Raw genomic sequence first — 14,689 nt, forward strand, 5'->3', positions numbered from 1 at the left:
AGTGAAATTAGTTTTTGAGTAAAAAATGGAAAATTAATAAATTCTTTTTTTTTTTTTTTTCCTAGAAGTCATTCAAAGTTCAAAAAGATAATTACCGAGTACATTGTACATACATAGTGTACATCAAAATCCATGAAAGAATATATAATATTATTATAATCTATATTAATGTTCCAAGAAAGAATATATAGTACGTTATAATTAATATTGTTTAAAAAAAGAGAAAAGAAATGAAAGGCACTCTCAAGTCTCAACCCCCATTAAATACAAATTTTTATAAAATAAAAAATAAATACAAAGTCCCATCTCGTCCAAACAACACTTTAATATTTCCTCTCCCCAAACACTCGAAGAACACCAAAAATTGTTCCTTTGCTTATCATTTTCTTTTTAACAGTGACGAAGAAAAAATTAATACTGACAACAAAAGACGAATCCTTTTCGCAGAGAAAACATATAATTCAAGAATTTTTATCCGACATTTTCACCAACAAAACCCTTTCTCTGACCATTTCCCTTTTCATTGTATCTGATCGAAATCGCAGACTGGGTGAATTTTTTAAATTCATTTTTTGGTTTATTTACAATTCATCTTTTGACGGTGGTTTAAGGTGAAAAAGTTTTGGGGCTTTCATGGGTGATCTTAGAGAGCCTCTCGACGAGCCTGCAGTGGAGGGGAGACCGGTAACGCTGGTACCGTCACTGACGTCGACGGCGAGCCAGAACCCGTTTTCTATCGGGCCGGAGCGTTGGGCCACGGCGGAGGAAGTGTCCCAATGCATTCTTCAGAAGGTCCAACCGACAGCTGTGTCTGAGGAACGTAGAAGGGCGGTCATCGACTATGTTCAGAGGTTGGTCCGAGGATCTCTTGGCTGTGAGGTTAGACTTCAACTGAATATTTCTGCATGTGTTTTCTTTCCTTTTTCTGTAATGTTTCCGTTGTTCCCTTTTCATTTCTTTACCGGTGATTAAATGTTTTATTGCCTTTCAATTGGATTTGCAATGGAAAAAAGTTTCGATTTTGTGTAGTTGGTATCGCTTGTTTGGTTGCTTTGAGTCACATTTAGTTGGTAGATTAAGGGAATTTGCGGTTTTATGGGAAAAGATAACCAAAAAAGTGTTGAAGGTTGCAAAACTCTGATTTCTTCATTTCTTGTATGCTTTTGATGAAATCAGCGATTGTTGTTTTAGTTGGAGTCTCCTTGCCTTGTCTTAACCTCCTGCTCAATCTCATTGAGACATTTTACATTTCTATTACTTTGCTTCTATTCCCGATTCTATGTTCGATTTTCTTTTATCATGTGGCCAAAGAGTAAAGCTCAAGTATGTGGAAGGCTTGTATTACTGAATTTGAAGTGTATATTTTAGTGGATGGAACCTATTCTTGCATGTGTGCCTTTTGGGGAGATTGATATTCATTAAAAGCAATTATGAGTTCCTATATAAGAACAGATTCTTTGAATGTTGGTAATGCCATTCTCTAGTTCGACTTGGTCTTATAGTTGATGATGTGAAAGTGATTGAAAGGGGGGGTTTTCCCCGATATTCATTTCTGTTTTATTAAACATTCAGCGAATTTGGTTTCAAGGGAAGTCATTTGTTTGTCTGAGTGTAGGGAGTGGCGTGTCACACTCCCTTCTTTCATTCTTGATGCTTTATTTCATGATCTTCGTCATTATTGGAGTTTGGGTTTATTTTCCAAAAAAAGAAAAAAATATAAGAACAGATTCTTACCGTCTATAGATTTATGTTATTTCCTTTGTCTTTCCTTTGTACAAGTTTGGCATCACAAAATTCTTTTAAAGTGTAAAAATTGTCATGAATGATGGGTTCATATAATCATACCTTAAATTTTTATTCTTATGAGAATCGAGGGATTCTACTATTCTAGAAGTTGACAGTGTAGAACATTTCATTTTTATAGTTTTCAAAAAGATGATCAATAATTTTGTTTTAGGCAAGTGGCATGCACCACATCTGCTCAGATCTTGCACACACCATTCCCATTGGAAAATTGAAAAAAACTAAAATACTACCTTACCTATTTTAAAAAAAAATTATATACAGTGTTGAAAGCTGAAATTATCATTCATTATGAATGCACTTTTGAATCAATATCAGGTATTCCCGTATGGATCTGTACCTCTAAAGACCTATCTTCCGGATGGTGACATTGACTTGACTATCTTTGGTGGTCCAATGATGGAGGATGCCTTGGCTAATGATTTGGTATCTCTTCTTGAAGAAGAAGAACAAAATAAGTGCGCAGAGTTCATAGTAACAGATGTCCAACTCATTCGTGCTGAGGTATTGCTCTTTCTCTAAATATTTGCGATAAAAGTTGATTCTTTGATTAAACATTTTTTATTGTCATTTATGTTTGATGTTATTTTTTGTATACTAAATACTTCCTGATATAATTACAACTAATGCAAAATAAGTGTTGTAATTAAAGTTTGCTAGTTAGTTTAATGGAAAGAAATCATTTATTGATGAAAAATATTTAGCTACTAGAGTAGCCTTTTTACTTTAAATATTCAAATTCTGATAATGCTAACTGGTGCTTTGCTTTGTCATGGAAGGTTAAGCTTGTGAAATGTATTGTACAAAATATTATTGTTGACATTTCCTTCAATCAAATTGGTGGTCTTTGTACCCTGTGCTTTCTCGAACAGGTAAATCGATTTTTTGAAATTGAAATTTATTATTATGGAAACTACTAACAACAAGTGATTGAATTTCCTTTATGCATGTAACGCTTAGAAATTAGAATTGCATTTCATGCACACACTTCATGTTGGTACAGGTTGATCGTCTCATTTGCAAAGATCATCTGTTTAAGCGTAGCATTATATTGATCAAGGCCTGGTGTTATTATGAAAGCCGTATACTTGGCGCTTTTCATGGTTTGATATCGACTTATGCTTTGGAGACTTTGGTTCTTTACATCTTTCATCTGTTTCACTCCTCATTAGATGGCCCTTTAGCAGTAAGTTTCCTTGGACTTTCAGATCCAATGTTGTTTTTGTTGAAAACTAAATAGTTAGGTTTATCTATAGGGTTGTGTCTGTTTATGAATAGGTGTTAGTTTATGGATAAGTATTTACAGTTATGTCTTTGTGTATATCATTATCTGTGTTTCTAACAAAGAAACATAGTATATATATATATATATATATATATATATATATATATATATATATTCAAATACATAACTGTAAGTAACTACCCATAAACTAACACCTATTCATAAACAGACACAACCCTATAGATAAACCTAACTATTTAGTTTTCAACAGTTTTCACATTCAATGCCCCTAATGACTGAGGATACTGTAATTTTAAGGTTCTATACAGATTTCTGGAGTACTTTAGCAAGTTTGATTGGGAAAAGTATTGTATTAGTTTAAGTGGTCCAGTTCGCGTATCATCTTTACCCAATATTGTTGGTAAGCAACTTCTACGAGCACTGCAGTGGTTCATTTATGCATCTTTTTAGTTCATCGAGATGATTTTCTTGTACGTTTTGCAGCTGAAGCACCCGAAAGCGGTGGTGGTGGTTTACTGCTCAGCAATGATTTCCTCAGATATTGTGCTGTTATGTTTTCTGTTCCGTCAAGAGGGATCGACTTGAATTCTCGAACATTTTCATCAAAGCATCTTAACATAGTTGATCCTCTCAAAGAAAATAATAATCTAGGACGCAGTGTCAGCAGAGGTGTGAGCAAATTCATTTCTCTTGTTTTCTGTTTTTGTTTGTGCAAGAAGATTATATATATATATATATATATATATATATATATATATATATATATATATATATATATATATATATATATATATATATATATATATATAGGCTTGTGCTCCCATGAGAACCACCCTTAGGTGAGAACGTGCGAACTACTACATGAGTGCACACAATCTACTATATGAATGCACCGCAACTACTCCCAGGCATGCCTGGATGACGGTGGAGATCCTAGAGTAGTTGCGGTGCATTCGTGTAGTAGATTGTGTGCACTCATGCAATTCTCACGTTCTCACCTGAGACATGGTTCTCATTTGAATGCATCTCTCTCTCAATATATATATATATATATATATATATATATATATATATATATATATATATAGACTGAACATCCAGTGTGACTAGAGAACCCATACTCCTATACTAAAACAAGTTATTTTGCAAACTATCTTATCATAGTTGTTAAAGGTCAAAAGTGTTTCACGCGAATATTGCAAGTGTTTGTGAATTTTTATGTGTTTTTTTTTTTTACAGGAAATTTCTATCGAATACGGAGTGCTTTTGCATATGGTGCTAGGAAGCTTGGGAGAATACTTCTGCAGTCGGAGGATAAAAATGCTGTTGATGAACTTCGTAAATTTTTTTCAAACACTTTGGTTCGGCATGGGAGTGGGCAGAGGCCTGATGTTCGAGATTTTAACCCACTAACTGGCTACAATACTTTCTGCTCTGCATATGCTGTTTCAGAGATCAATTCGTCTCAAATTGAGAAGCTCAATTCTAGGCTTAAATCGTGTGATCTCACGAGCACGAGTGGGGATTGCAAGGTTTTCCCGAATGGATCATGCAACTTTGGAGATAGGGATCAAGAAAGCACCATGGATACATATCGATCCAAGCTGCCATTGGAGACCGGTTGGCATGGAGCGGGGAATGCATTGGACTATCGTCTTCTTGGAGATGCAATGGAGCTCGCTAGTTCAATAAATCAAGACCTTAAGTTCCCTAGTCATCTCCACAGCTTCGCCCATTTGGGTACCGATAGGGGCCCCGCCTATGTAGTCGATATGCCGCCTCACAACCACTTCACTAGCCCCACATGCAACGGGGAGACGAAAATGGGAAACTCAGATCAAACCAGCTGCAACAGGAAACATTTTTCTGGGTTAAAACAAAGAGCTAACGAAAGAAAGGGCCCGGAGAAGAATCTTTCGATCGATAAACATCAGGTTCCAATCCCTTTGGCCCCGAAAACGCCCGCTTCCTCTAATGGCTCACATCACGCAAAACAGGACTGGCCTTTCGCTACTGGCGGTAGAAGTATGCAGCCTTTGATTTCTTTGTTGGATCTTAGCGGTGACTTCAACTATCACTTCAGCTGTCTGCAATATGGCCGATGGTGCCATGAATATGCCTCACACATGCTCACTTTCCCTATACCTGCATCCCCCGCTTCGGTTTATTTAACGTATTCATGGGATGCGGTTCAGCAGCCATTACAGGTTAAAAGGAATGGTTTTCTCCATGGGAATGCTAACGGTATCATTCCAAGTCAAGCATTCTATGCAATAAACCCTCTGTCGATACCCAGTATGGCTTTCGGCTTAGAAGATATTCCCAAACCACGGGGAACTGGAACCTACCTTCCAAACATGGTATATACAGTTCGACGAAGTGGCCACGCGAAAATTGTATAATAAAACTGTTACTCTTTTCTTGTGCCAGCCTGCCAGGCGGTTGTTTGATATTAGCTTTCTGCATTAATTTTTGCAGAATCAACCGCCGAAAGGTTATAGGTCATCAGCTTGGAAGGGAAGGAGTCAAGCTCCATCGAGGTCTCCTCGAACAAATGGACGGAATGCATCATCATTTACAGAGACAAACACAGTCGAGAAAAGCTGCCACGAGCCACCAGAATCCCAATCTGCTGGTGATCAAAGTATTGTGAACCAGTCATCTTCCCCCTCCGGCAGGGGGCATCCTAAGCACCATCCTAACAAGACCGATCTAGTGTCTCACCCCGAGGGAGCAACCGAGTTTGGGTCAGGCGAGGACGTTCCAGCAAGGGCACCCTCGTTAGAACGAACCCGACAACAAAAGCATGCCCAAACACCTCCTCCTCAGCATTCCAGTCCAGCTTCGCCAACTTTAGGGTCGCAGCTATCAAAGCCGGTTTTCAGTCGGGATCGTGGTAGTAATGTATGAGACACTCCCTTTTCTATCAGACTTGACTTTTTTTAGGAAGAAATTTGGATGGAGGCTTGTAAGTATTTCTTGGTTTGGAAATCATGGCCTCCAATTACCATCTCAAAGAAACAATCAATCTTGTTGCTATATAAGTAGGGTTTATAGGTCTTCTGCTAACAAAGAAGTCTGAGCCTGCTGCAATTCCCAATGGCTCCTTCAGTATTTTGTAATTTGAACTCAAGTTTCCTGTAAAATTTAGTAAGACACTTACCAGCTCCAATGCAATGCCTTTATGTCTAATGTATGTTAGATAATTAAATGAATATTATGTTGAGAAATTCTGACGTGTAGGCAACGTGCAGGATCGCAGTGCACGGTGGACCTTGGTTCATGTGTATTGTTTTGTGTTGCGATATTTTGTGTCGTTTGTTATGAAATTTTGTACATTAACAGTATGAATTCTGTATTTGGAACAAATTAGTAATTGTGTCTTATGAATGAACGTGTGTTTTTTGTATAACTCAAAACTGTCAACAATAGAGATACAAAAGTTCTAAGAGTCTAAGCCTAACCAACTAGTCTTATACATCAGATAAGTAGTTAACGACTCAATCAACTACAACTAAATAATGTAACAATATAACATTACAAATATAATAGGACTAACACTCCCCCTCAAGCACAAGATGGGTGAGACATGACATTGAGCTTGCTTCGTAATGTACCGAACCGTGCTGTTGCCAGTGGCTTTGTGAAGATTTCTGCTAGCTGATCCTTTGTAGAAATAAAATTGACCAAGAAGTCCCCTGACGCTACCTTATCACGAACAAAGTGGTAATCGATCTCTACATGTTTGGTCCTGGCATGAAAAATCGGATTTGCACATAAGTAGGTGGCCCCGAGATTATCAGACCATAGAGTAGCTGGAGAGCTGGAGTGTAGACCAAGTTCTCGAAGTAGAGACACGACCCAAGTCACCTATGCTGCAACATCCGCAAGACCCTTGTATTCGGCCTTCGTGGGGGAGCGCTCTACCGTTCGCTGCTTGCGAGAGACCCACGAAATAAGATTCGAGCTAAGAAAGACTGCATACCCACTCGTGGACTTCCTGTCGACGGGACACCCAGCCCAGTCGGAGTCAGAGTAGGCGTGTATATCTGTACACCTTGATGTAGTTAACTGTAAACCATAACGCAGAGTCCCCTTAACATACCGGAGAACCCGCTTCAGGAGGCCCCAGTGAGCAACCGTGGGGGCATGCATAAACTGGCATAACCGATTGACCGCATAAGAAAGGTCCGGGCGGGTAATCGTCAAGTACTGTAGAGCCCCGGCGAGACGACGATACTGAGTAAGATTCTCGTAGAGTTCAGAAGACGGAGACGCAGACTGAGTCAGGGATGCTGGCGTCGATAGAGGCTTGCAATCGGACATACCAGCTCGGTTTAAGATGTCAACCATGTAACGCCGCTGTGAAAGAACCAAACCACCATCCACTGGAAGAGTCTCGATGCCCAGAAAAAAACTTGGTGTGCCCAAGTCCCGAATTTTGAAGGCTGTAGAGAGACGATCCAGCAGAGAGGAAAGCAAGGCGGCATCGTTGCCCATCATGATAATATCATCGACATAAACAAGGAAGAAAACACGTGAGGCATTAGCTGTATAATAAAAGAGTGAGACATCAGTCTTGGAAGCTAAGAACCCTGTAGTAAGTAAGAAGTCATGCAACCGCTTAAACCAGGCCCGTGGCTCCTATTTAAGACCATATAAAGACCGCTGTAGATGGCACACATAATCAGGGTGTGTTGGATCCTTGTAACCAGGGGGTTGTCGCATATAGACCGTTTTAGCTAAGTGCCCGTTTAGGAAGGCATCGTGGACATCCAACTGACGAAGAGTCCACCCCTGTGAAACTGCCAGGGAGAGCAACATGCGAACTGTAGTCGGTTTGACCATAGGGCTAAAAGTTTCAAAAAAGTCTTCACTGGCGACTTGATTGAACCCCTTAGCAACCAAACGGGCTTTATATCGCTCTATCGACCCATCAGCTTTCCGTTTGGTACAGTAAACCCATTTGCAGCCGATCACATTCATGCCGGGTTTAGGTGGAGTGAGAGACCAGGTGTTATTGTGTAGAAGGGTGTTGAATTCCTTGTCCATGGCATCCCGCCGCTCGGGCTGCCCGACAGCCTGAGTGTAGCAAGTGGTGTCCACGGAGACTGTCAGGGCATGAAACTGCTCATCTGTCCCCCTAGTCATGTGACGAAGGCGCATTACATGGCCCCGCTCTAGAGGCTGAGCACGGGGACCACGCCTCGAGACAGTCATTATAGTAGGTTGATCTCGAATTGCTAACGACTGTTCCTGTACCGCCAAGGGCACTGCATCTACTGGCGGATCAGGAGGGTGATACGGCACAATCGGGCTAGAGGCCCATGGTGGACTGGGATGCACCACTTCATGAGTGTTACGATCTTGTGATCCTGTGGCAAAGGGAAAACAAGACTCGTCAAATCGCACATGGTGACATATAAAGGTTTTTCCAGTATTTAGGTCCATGCATCGATACCCTCTATAGGACGTAGGATACCCTAAGAAGACATATGGTGCAAAGCGATATTCCATCTTGTGCCGATTATAAGGCCGAAGAAAGGGATAACACCTACACCCAAAGACACGAAAAAATGTGTATGGTGGGGGCTTTTTGAATAGTAACTCATATGGACTAGTAAATTTTAATACGGATGAGGGGAGACAATTAATTAGATAGGTTGCAGTTTCAAATGCTGAATCCCAGTGATTTTGTGGGACCGAATTGTCAGCCAGTAGGGCTAGTCCGGTTTCGACAACATGCCGGTTACGGCGTTCAACTCGTCCGTTTTGTTCATGTGTATAGGCACAGGATTGCCTATGCACAATACCAAGGGAAAGAAACCGTGTATGTAAGCGACGATATTCGCCGCCTAAGTCTGACTGAAGAGACTTGATAGAACGCGCGAATTGGCGCTCTATTATCACGCGAAATGACTCAAACACTTTATATATATCTGATTTTAACCGTAAGGGGTAAAACCAGTAAAAACGGGAGTGGTCATCCACGAATAATACAAAATAATGAAAACCACCTGCGGAAACAACGGGCGCGAGACCCCAAATGTCCGTGTATATTAAGTCTAATACATTATTACATGCATAAATAACCTATCTAATGGGCAATGGGATGATTTCCCAAGCTGACACGCGGAACATAGCTGCGACGAACTTGACTTATTTTGGTTAACCGGACAGTTTTGTAAGGCACGTTGTAACGCACGGCCATGTGGGTGGCCTAACTGACGGTGCCAAACTTTCGACGACGCACGAGCACTAATATATGCAACCTGTGACCGAGACAGAGACAGCTTGTACAAACCAACCGTGCTAGGACCCTTAAGTAGCGCCGTTTTGGTTCGGCAATCCTTCAAAACAAAATAATCACGGTGAAACTCAAAAAAGACGTTATTGTCAGATGTGAAGCGATTAACTGATAAAAGCAATACAGATAAATTTGGCACATGCAGAATGTTATTTAAAAATAACGACATAGACACGAAATTTAACGATGCATGTCCTACACTGGAAATACCCAAACCTGTATCGTTTCCCATGCGTAGCGCATCTGTACGACTCGGAGTGCACCATCATCGAAGGGTCGGGTGTCGCATGTGAGGTGGCTCCGGTATCCGGGAACCAACCGTCCGAAACCACCGCGCCATCATCGCCTGGAACCGCCATGTGCGCCTGCGGCGGTGGTTGATCGTAGCGCCGGAAGCAGTGAACGGCTGTGTGACCTTGAGACCGACAAATCTGGTACCGGGGAACTCCACCGCGCCCTCGGCCATTCCATCCACGACCACATCTGTTCCGGCCACACCCATGTCCACCTCCAGACCCAGACTGCCACGATCCTCCTCCAGAACCAGGGTGGCGCTGCCCTCGTCCGGTAACCATCGCAGCATGGGACCCGCCGGAGAGCTTCCGACCGGTAAGAACTCATCCGCCCAGATGAATTCTTGAGCTTGTAAGAAATCAGAAAGTTGAGGAATGGTGACCGGAGTACCTGAAGCCGCCAAGGAGGACGCCATAGAATGGAATTTTGGTCGGAGGCCGCGGAACACGTAAAGGTTCTGTTCGTCTAATGAAATCGGCTGGCCGGCGAGTGCCAAATCCTCGATGAGCAGCTGCGCCCTGCCGAGGTACTCACCGGGCAAACTGTCTCCTTGTCGCAGCGATTGGAATTGAGCCAGGAGATTCAAGCACCTCGCCCTCGTCGACGAGCCAAGCGCCGATGTCACCGACGTCCACACCGCCCGTGAGGTCTCCCGTCCGACTACCAGGTACATGACTTCGTCCGACAATGACGAGATCAAAAGAGACAGGATGGATTGATCCTGCTGGATCCAATGGCCGTAGGCGGGGTTGGGGGTCGTCGTCGCCGTCGTACCACCGGAGGCGGCGTCGCTGGTGGCCGGTGTCGAGAGAAGTGCTGGCGGACAGGGGGTATCACCAGTAGCGTAGCCTAGCAGTCCTTGCCCTCGGAGGAACGAGATCAATTGGGTTCGCCAGAATAGGTAATTCTTGGTGGTAAGCTTTAGGGAGACAAGGTGGTGGGCGGTGGTCAAGGAAGTCGGGGTGGTCGACGGTTGCACGGTGGCAGTAGTCACTGTGCGCTCGCTGGAATTAGTCGACATTTTGGGAGTGGAGAGAGAAAGGGATCACCTGAGGCTTAACTGATACCAGATGAATGTGTGTTTTCTGTATAACTCAAAACTGTCAACAATAGATACATGTTATGTAGTTAAGGACTCAATCAACTACAACTAAATAATGTTACAATATAACATTACAAATATAATAGGACTAACATTATGTTATGAATTTTCGTGTTTTCTATTTTGAAATTATGTGTTTATGAACACATATTATGTACATAAATCAGATTTGAAAAATAGGTAAATATATAACATGTGTATGCGTCTTGTTATATGATTTTTTGTGTTTTGTGTTATGAAATTTTGTATCTCATCGTTTTAATCCATGGTCCATAATGTTATGTATCTTGTGTTGTGATTTTTTGTGTTTTGTGTTATGAAAGTTTGTATCTCATCATTTCAATTTAGGATTCATAATGCTAGGTGGACTATGGTCTATGATCAGAGACGGAGCCAAAGGGGGGGGGGGGGGGAGGGGCAGGGGGCAGCTGCCCCCCTCACCCCACCCCCACCCCATATATAATTTTGTATGTATATATGTATATATAGTACATGTTTTAGTATTAATATAAAAAAACTATTAAATGTTAACAAGAAATGAGTTAAATTGGTCGGTAAAGTACATGTTTGGTAATAGTAAAGGTCAGAGGTTTGAATTCTTGGTATCAACATTTTTTTACGAGTAAATACCCAAAATGGTCCATCGACTATAGTTAAATTCACAAATTGGTCCTCGACTTTCAATTTTAACCAATTAAGCCCTTAACTTTGCAATTTTAACATGATTTGGTCCTCCGTCTATTTGACCATTTGTTGACTGTGATTTTTGAGGATATGTATGTAATTTCATGGTCCATTGTCAGTTTTTTAAGGTTCCGGTTGCATTTTCAGACCGCACTGTTACATTTGAATCCACCGCCGAAAGCAATCTGCCAAATCCTATCGCCTTTCTTCATCCTCCCTTTGGATTCAATGTAGGGTTTCCATTTAGGAGCTGCTCTGACGGCGGGAGAACGAGTGGGCTGATTGTGGTTATGTTGGATTTGAGGGCTTCGCAGGCGATCACCATTAGGTTTTTTGAGAGGTTGATTCCGACTTTCCTTGCGGATCTTCTTGCTCGTAAACGAGCGGTAGGCTTTATCGTCGGCGCCCTTGTGCGTGCGGACCACGTGCATGAGCCGGTACTTGGCCCGACCCGAATCGCGCTTCTTGTTTGACATGAGAATCGCGGCGCCGCCTAGTAGACTCGGACACGGCTGTTTGTGGCGTTGGACCTGATGAAGATTGCAAACTGGGTTGTAACGTCGGCAATGATGAATTATGCGAAAGTGTTTGGGCGGTGGATTGTGTCGTGGCAATAGGTGAAGGCTAAGCGGTGGAGTGTGTCATGGTAGTAGATGAGAGCGGCTGGGCAGTGGCTTGTGGCTGGGCGATAGACTGTGTCACGGCAGCAGATGAGGGCGGGCGGCGATGAAATTACATATGTATCCTCAGAGATCACGGTCAACAAACGGTCAAATAGATGGAGGACCAAATCGTGTTAAAATTGCAAAGTTAAGGACTTAATTGGTTAAAATTGAAAGCCGAAGACCAATTTATGAATTTAGCTATAGTCGAGGGACCATTTTGGGTACTTACTCTTTTTTTACAGTTTTTTTTTTTTTTTAACTCCTTCGCCTATGACTTCAACACAGTCACGTTATAGCTTTTTAAATATTTGACTTCAACACAGTCACGTTATAGCTTTTTAAATATTTAACACACACACCAGTTATTTTGACTCCTTCCCCTATGACTTCAACACAGTCATGTTATAGCTTTTTAAATATTTGACTTAACACAGTCACGTGATAGCTTTTTAAATATTTAACACACACACACACACACACACACACACACACACACACACACACACACACACACACACACACACACACACACACACACACACACACACATATATATATATATATATATATATATATATATATATATATATATATATATATATATATAACATTCTTTTATATTAATAATGAGATGTGCAATTTATAATGTGTTTTTTATTCAAATTATTTTATCAAATTAATTATGTTTCATATTTTGTTATGAATATTTTTATAAAGTTTCGATGTGTTTTATTTTTCGCTCATATCCAACAATATTTACAACTATATTTCTTAGGTAATTTTTATTTAAAAATTATCTGTTTTGTTTTAATGTTTCACCTTTACTGAAAAAATTTTCTGAACCCGTGCATACTTCTTCACCCCCCCCCCCCCCAACCGATATTCTGGTTCCGTCTCTGTCCCTGATATAAATTGCTCCTCCCAAAGGGCAAATTATTGTGTGGACCATGATCCACACAGTGTTGTTGTATCATAACAAAAAGTACATTATTAATATATTAAAAATATATTATTTGTGTATTGAATATACATCATACAAAATAATGTACTTTTTTTACATTTTTAATATATTAAAAGCACATTATTTATGTACTGAATGTACATTATTTAATAATATAGTCCCCAGAGCTCTGTGGAACATGCTCCACATAATAATCTCCCAAAGCACAATAAAGTACGTGGCTATTAATGATTTAATGTTGGTTTATAATAGACTCAATCATGTTAATAATAGTAATTATTAAATGAATATTATACGGGAAATTTGATGTACAGGCACGGTGTCGATTCCAAAATAGAAAAGTGCACATTAATTATTAACTCTGTTTAGCTTACAACGTTAGCACGGTAATGTTACTAATTACTAATAAAGATACTCACCCACATTAATAGATCTTAAAATAAAACAAATTATTCTATTTTTGTTAGGAAAGACTCAACTACACTCACGTCTTACAAGTAGAGTAGGAAAAATTAATGGCAATAATATATTCTACTGTGATGTAGTTTCGGTGATTGGAAGAATTATAAGGTCACTGTAAGTGCAAGTACATTCTTTTATGAAAATTAATATACATGTTGAATGGTTATTTCATCTGCCGTATCATTCTTGCCCAGAAGTGCAAGATTGTTGATACATTATTTTTTTCTGAAAGAGTTGATACATTATTATTTGACAGCAATAGTTTGAACTTGTAATATGAAGAACTATGCAACCGCCAAGATCTTTCTCCTTGTTTTCCGTTTGTATTTGTGATTATTTTCAACATATTTTCAATATCAATCAATTTGTGGCTTTTTATGAATATATATAAGGTACTTCTTTGTCTATGGAAGAGTTTACTTGTCTTCTTTAGACTAACACTTGATGGAGTAGAGTGTTGGGCTTAGAGGGGTAGGTACTTATTGTTGGGTAATAAGGTTGAAAATTCCCAAAAATAATAATCCTACGAAAAGATTAATATTATATGGGAAAACAGAAAATTGGGAAGGAAAAAGAGGAGTGTTTGGGTAAAGGTTTAGCACGAGTTCGAACACGAAGTTCTTTTCCTTAAAACCTTATTTGCTACCTCCCACAAGTGCTAGGAGCGTTGTAGCCTAGGTTTCCCAGGATAAAACGTGCTACGATTCCTTGTTTAAGCACCTAAATAAGGAACCCGGCAAACAAAGCAAAGCTGGAACACTGGTTGGCTAAAAGAAGAGAGTAGAAGCAGAGTTTTGAGATGAAAAGCTACTGGAATTCCTTTGTTTCTCACTATGTGTAAAATGCTACTGCTCTACCTCTCTTTATATAGGGATGTTGGAAGGGATAGCATTCAACATGGCCTTTAATTGGTATTAAACCAATTTGTATAACACCTGTAACGGTCACCACTAAGTAGGATTAAACTCAGAATTTAAAATTGGAATCAAAACAGTATTAATTCCGTAACAGATGAGTTTAATCTGTACAACAGGCTGAACTTTCGGGTTTCAGACCGTTGGGGTGCAGGTTCACACGGACCAGGCAACACGAGAGTACATCTTTCGTGTGCACTGTGGTGCAACCCGAGAGTGCACTACTCTCGTGGTCACAGATGCACGAGAGT

At 40.4% G+C, this 14,689-nt stretch overlaps 2 protein-coding genes across 3 annotated transcripts; one reads left to right on the forward strand and one right to left on the reverse strand.

Moving 5' to 3' along the window:
- The first annotated feature begins 305 nt into the window (after positions 1-305).
- Positions 306-6,288, forward strand: LOC109179216. Of its 2 annotated transcripts, XM_019328776.1 has the most exons (9): positions 306-879; positions 2,122-2,307; positions 2,583-2,675; positions 2,807-2,989; positions 3,347-3,449; positions 3,533-3,718; positions 4,289-5,409; positions 5,528-5,874; positions 5,908-6,288. In XM_019328776.1, exons 1-9 carry the CDS (start codon positions 634-636, stop codon positions 5,957-5,959), a joined length of 2,517 nt encoding a protein of 838 aa, XP_019184321.1. In that variant the 5' UTR covers positions 306-633; the 3' UTR covers positions 5,960-6,288. The 2 variants fall into 2 exon arrangements, with proteins under 2 accessions (XP_019184321.1, XP_019184320.1); XM_019328775.1 differs by having other exon boundaries at positions 5,528-6,288.
- Positions 6,289-6,919: 631 nt separating this feature from the next.
- Positions 6,920-7,897, reverse strand: LOC109179161 (uncharacterized mitochondrial protein AtMg00810-like). Its single transcript, XM_019328725.1, has 2 exons — positions 7,705-7,897; positions 6,920-7,599 (listed from the first exon to the last, which is right to left on the reverse strand). Exons 1-2 carry the CDS (start codon positions 7,895-7,897, stop codon positions 6,920-6,922), a joined length of 873 nt encoding a protein of 290 aa, XP_019184270.1.
- Between the last annotated feature and the right edge of the window lie 6,792 nt (positions 7,898-14,689).

Source organism: Ipomoea nil, unplaced genomic scaffold (assembly GCF_001879475.1).
Source record: "Ipomoea nil cultivar Tokyo-kokei standard unplaced genomic scaffold, Asagao_1.1 scaffold0878, whole genome shotgun sequence".
In the NCBI taxonomy this organism is placed as follows: domain Eukaryota; kingdom Viridiplantae; phylum Streptophyta; class Magnoliopsida; order Solanales; family Convolvulaceae; genus Ipomoea; species Ipomoea nil.

Excerpts from the sequence above, each read along its gene's own strand:
- LOC109179216 (XM_019328775.1), top strand. The coding sequence starts at position 634 with ATGGGTGATCTTAGAGAGCCTCTCGACGAGCCTGCAGTGGAGGGGAGA. Across the intron at positions 2,990-3,346 it reads CATTAGATGGCCCTTTAGCA|GTTCTATACAGATTTCTGGA; the intron begins GTAAGTTTCCTT and ends TGTAATTTTAAG. Across the intron at positions 3,719-4,288 it reads AGGACGCAGTGTCAGCAGAG|GAAATTTCTATCGAATACGG; the intron begins GTGTGAGCAAAT and ends TTTTTTTTACAG.
- LOC109179161 (XM_019328725.1), bottom strand. The coding sequence starts at position 7,897 with ATGGTCAAACCGACTACAGTTCGCATGTTGCTCTCCCTGGCAGTTTCA. Across the intron at positions 7,600-7,704 it reads TCTACAGCGGTCTTTATATG|CTAATGCCTCACGTGTTTTC; the intron begins GTCTTAAATAGG and ends TTTATTATACAG.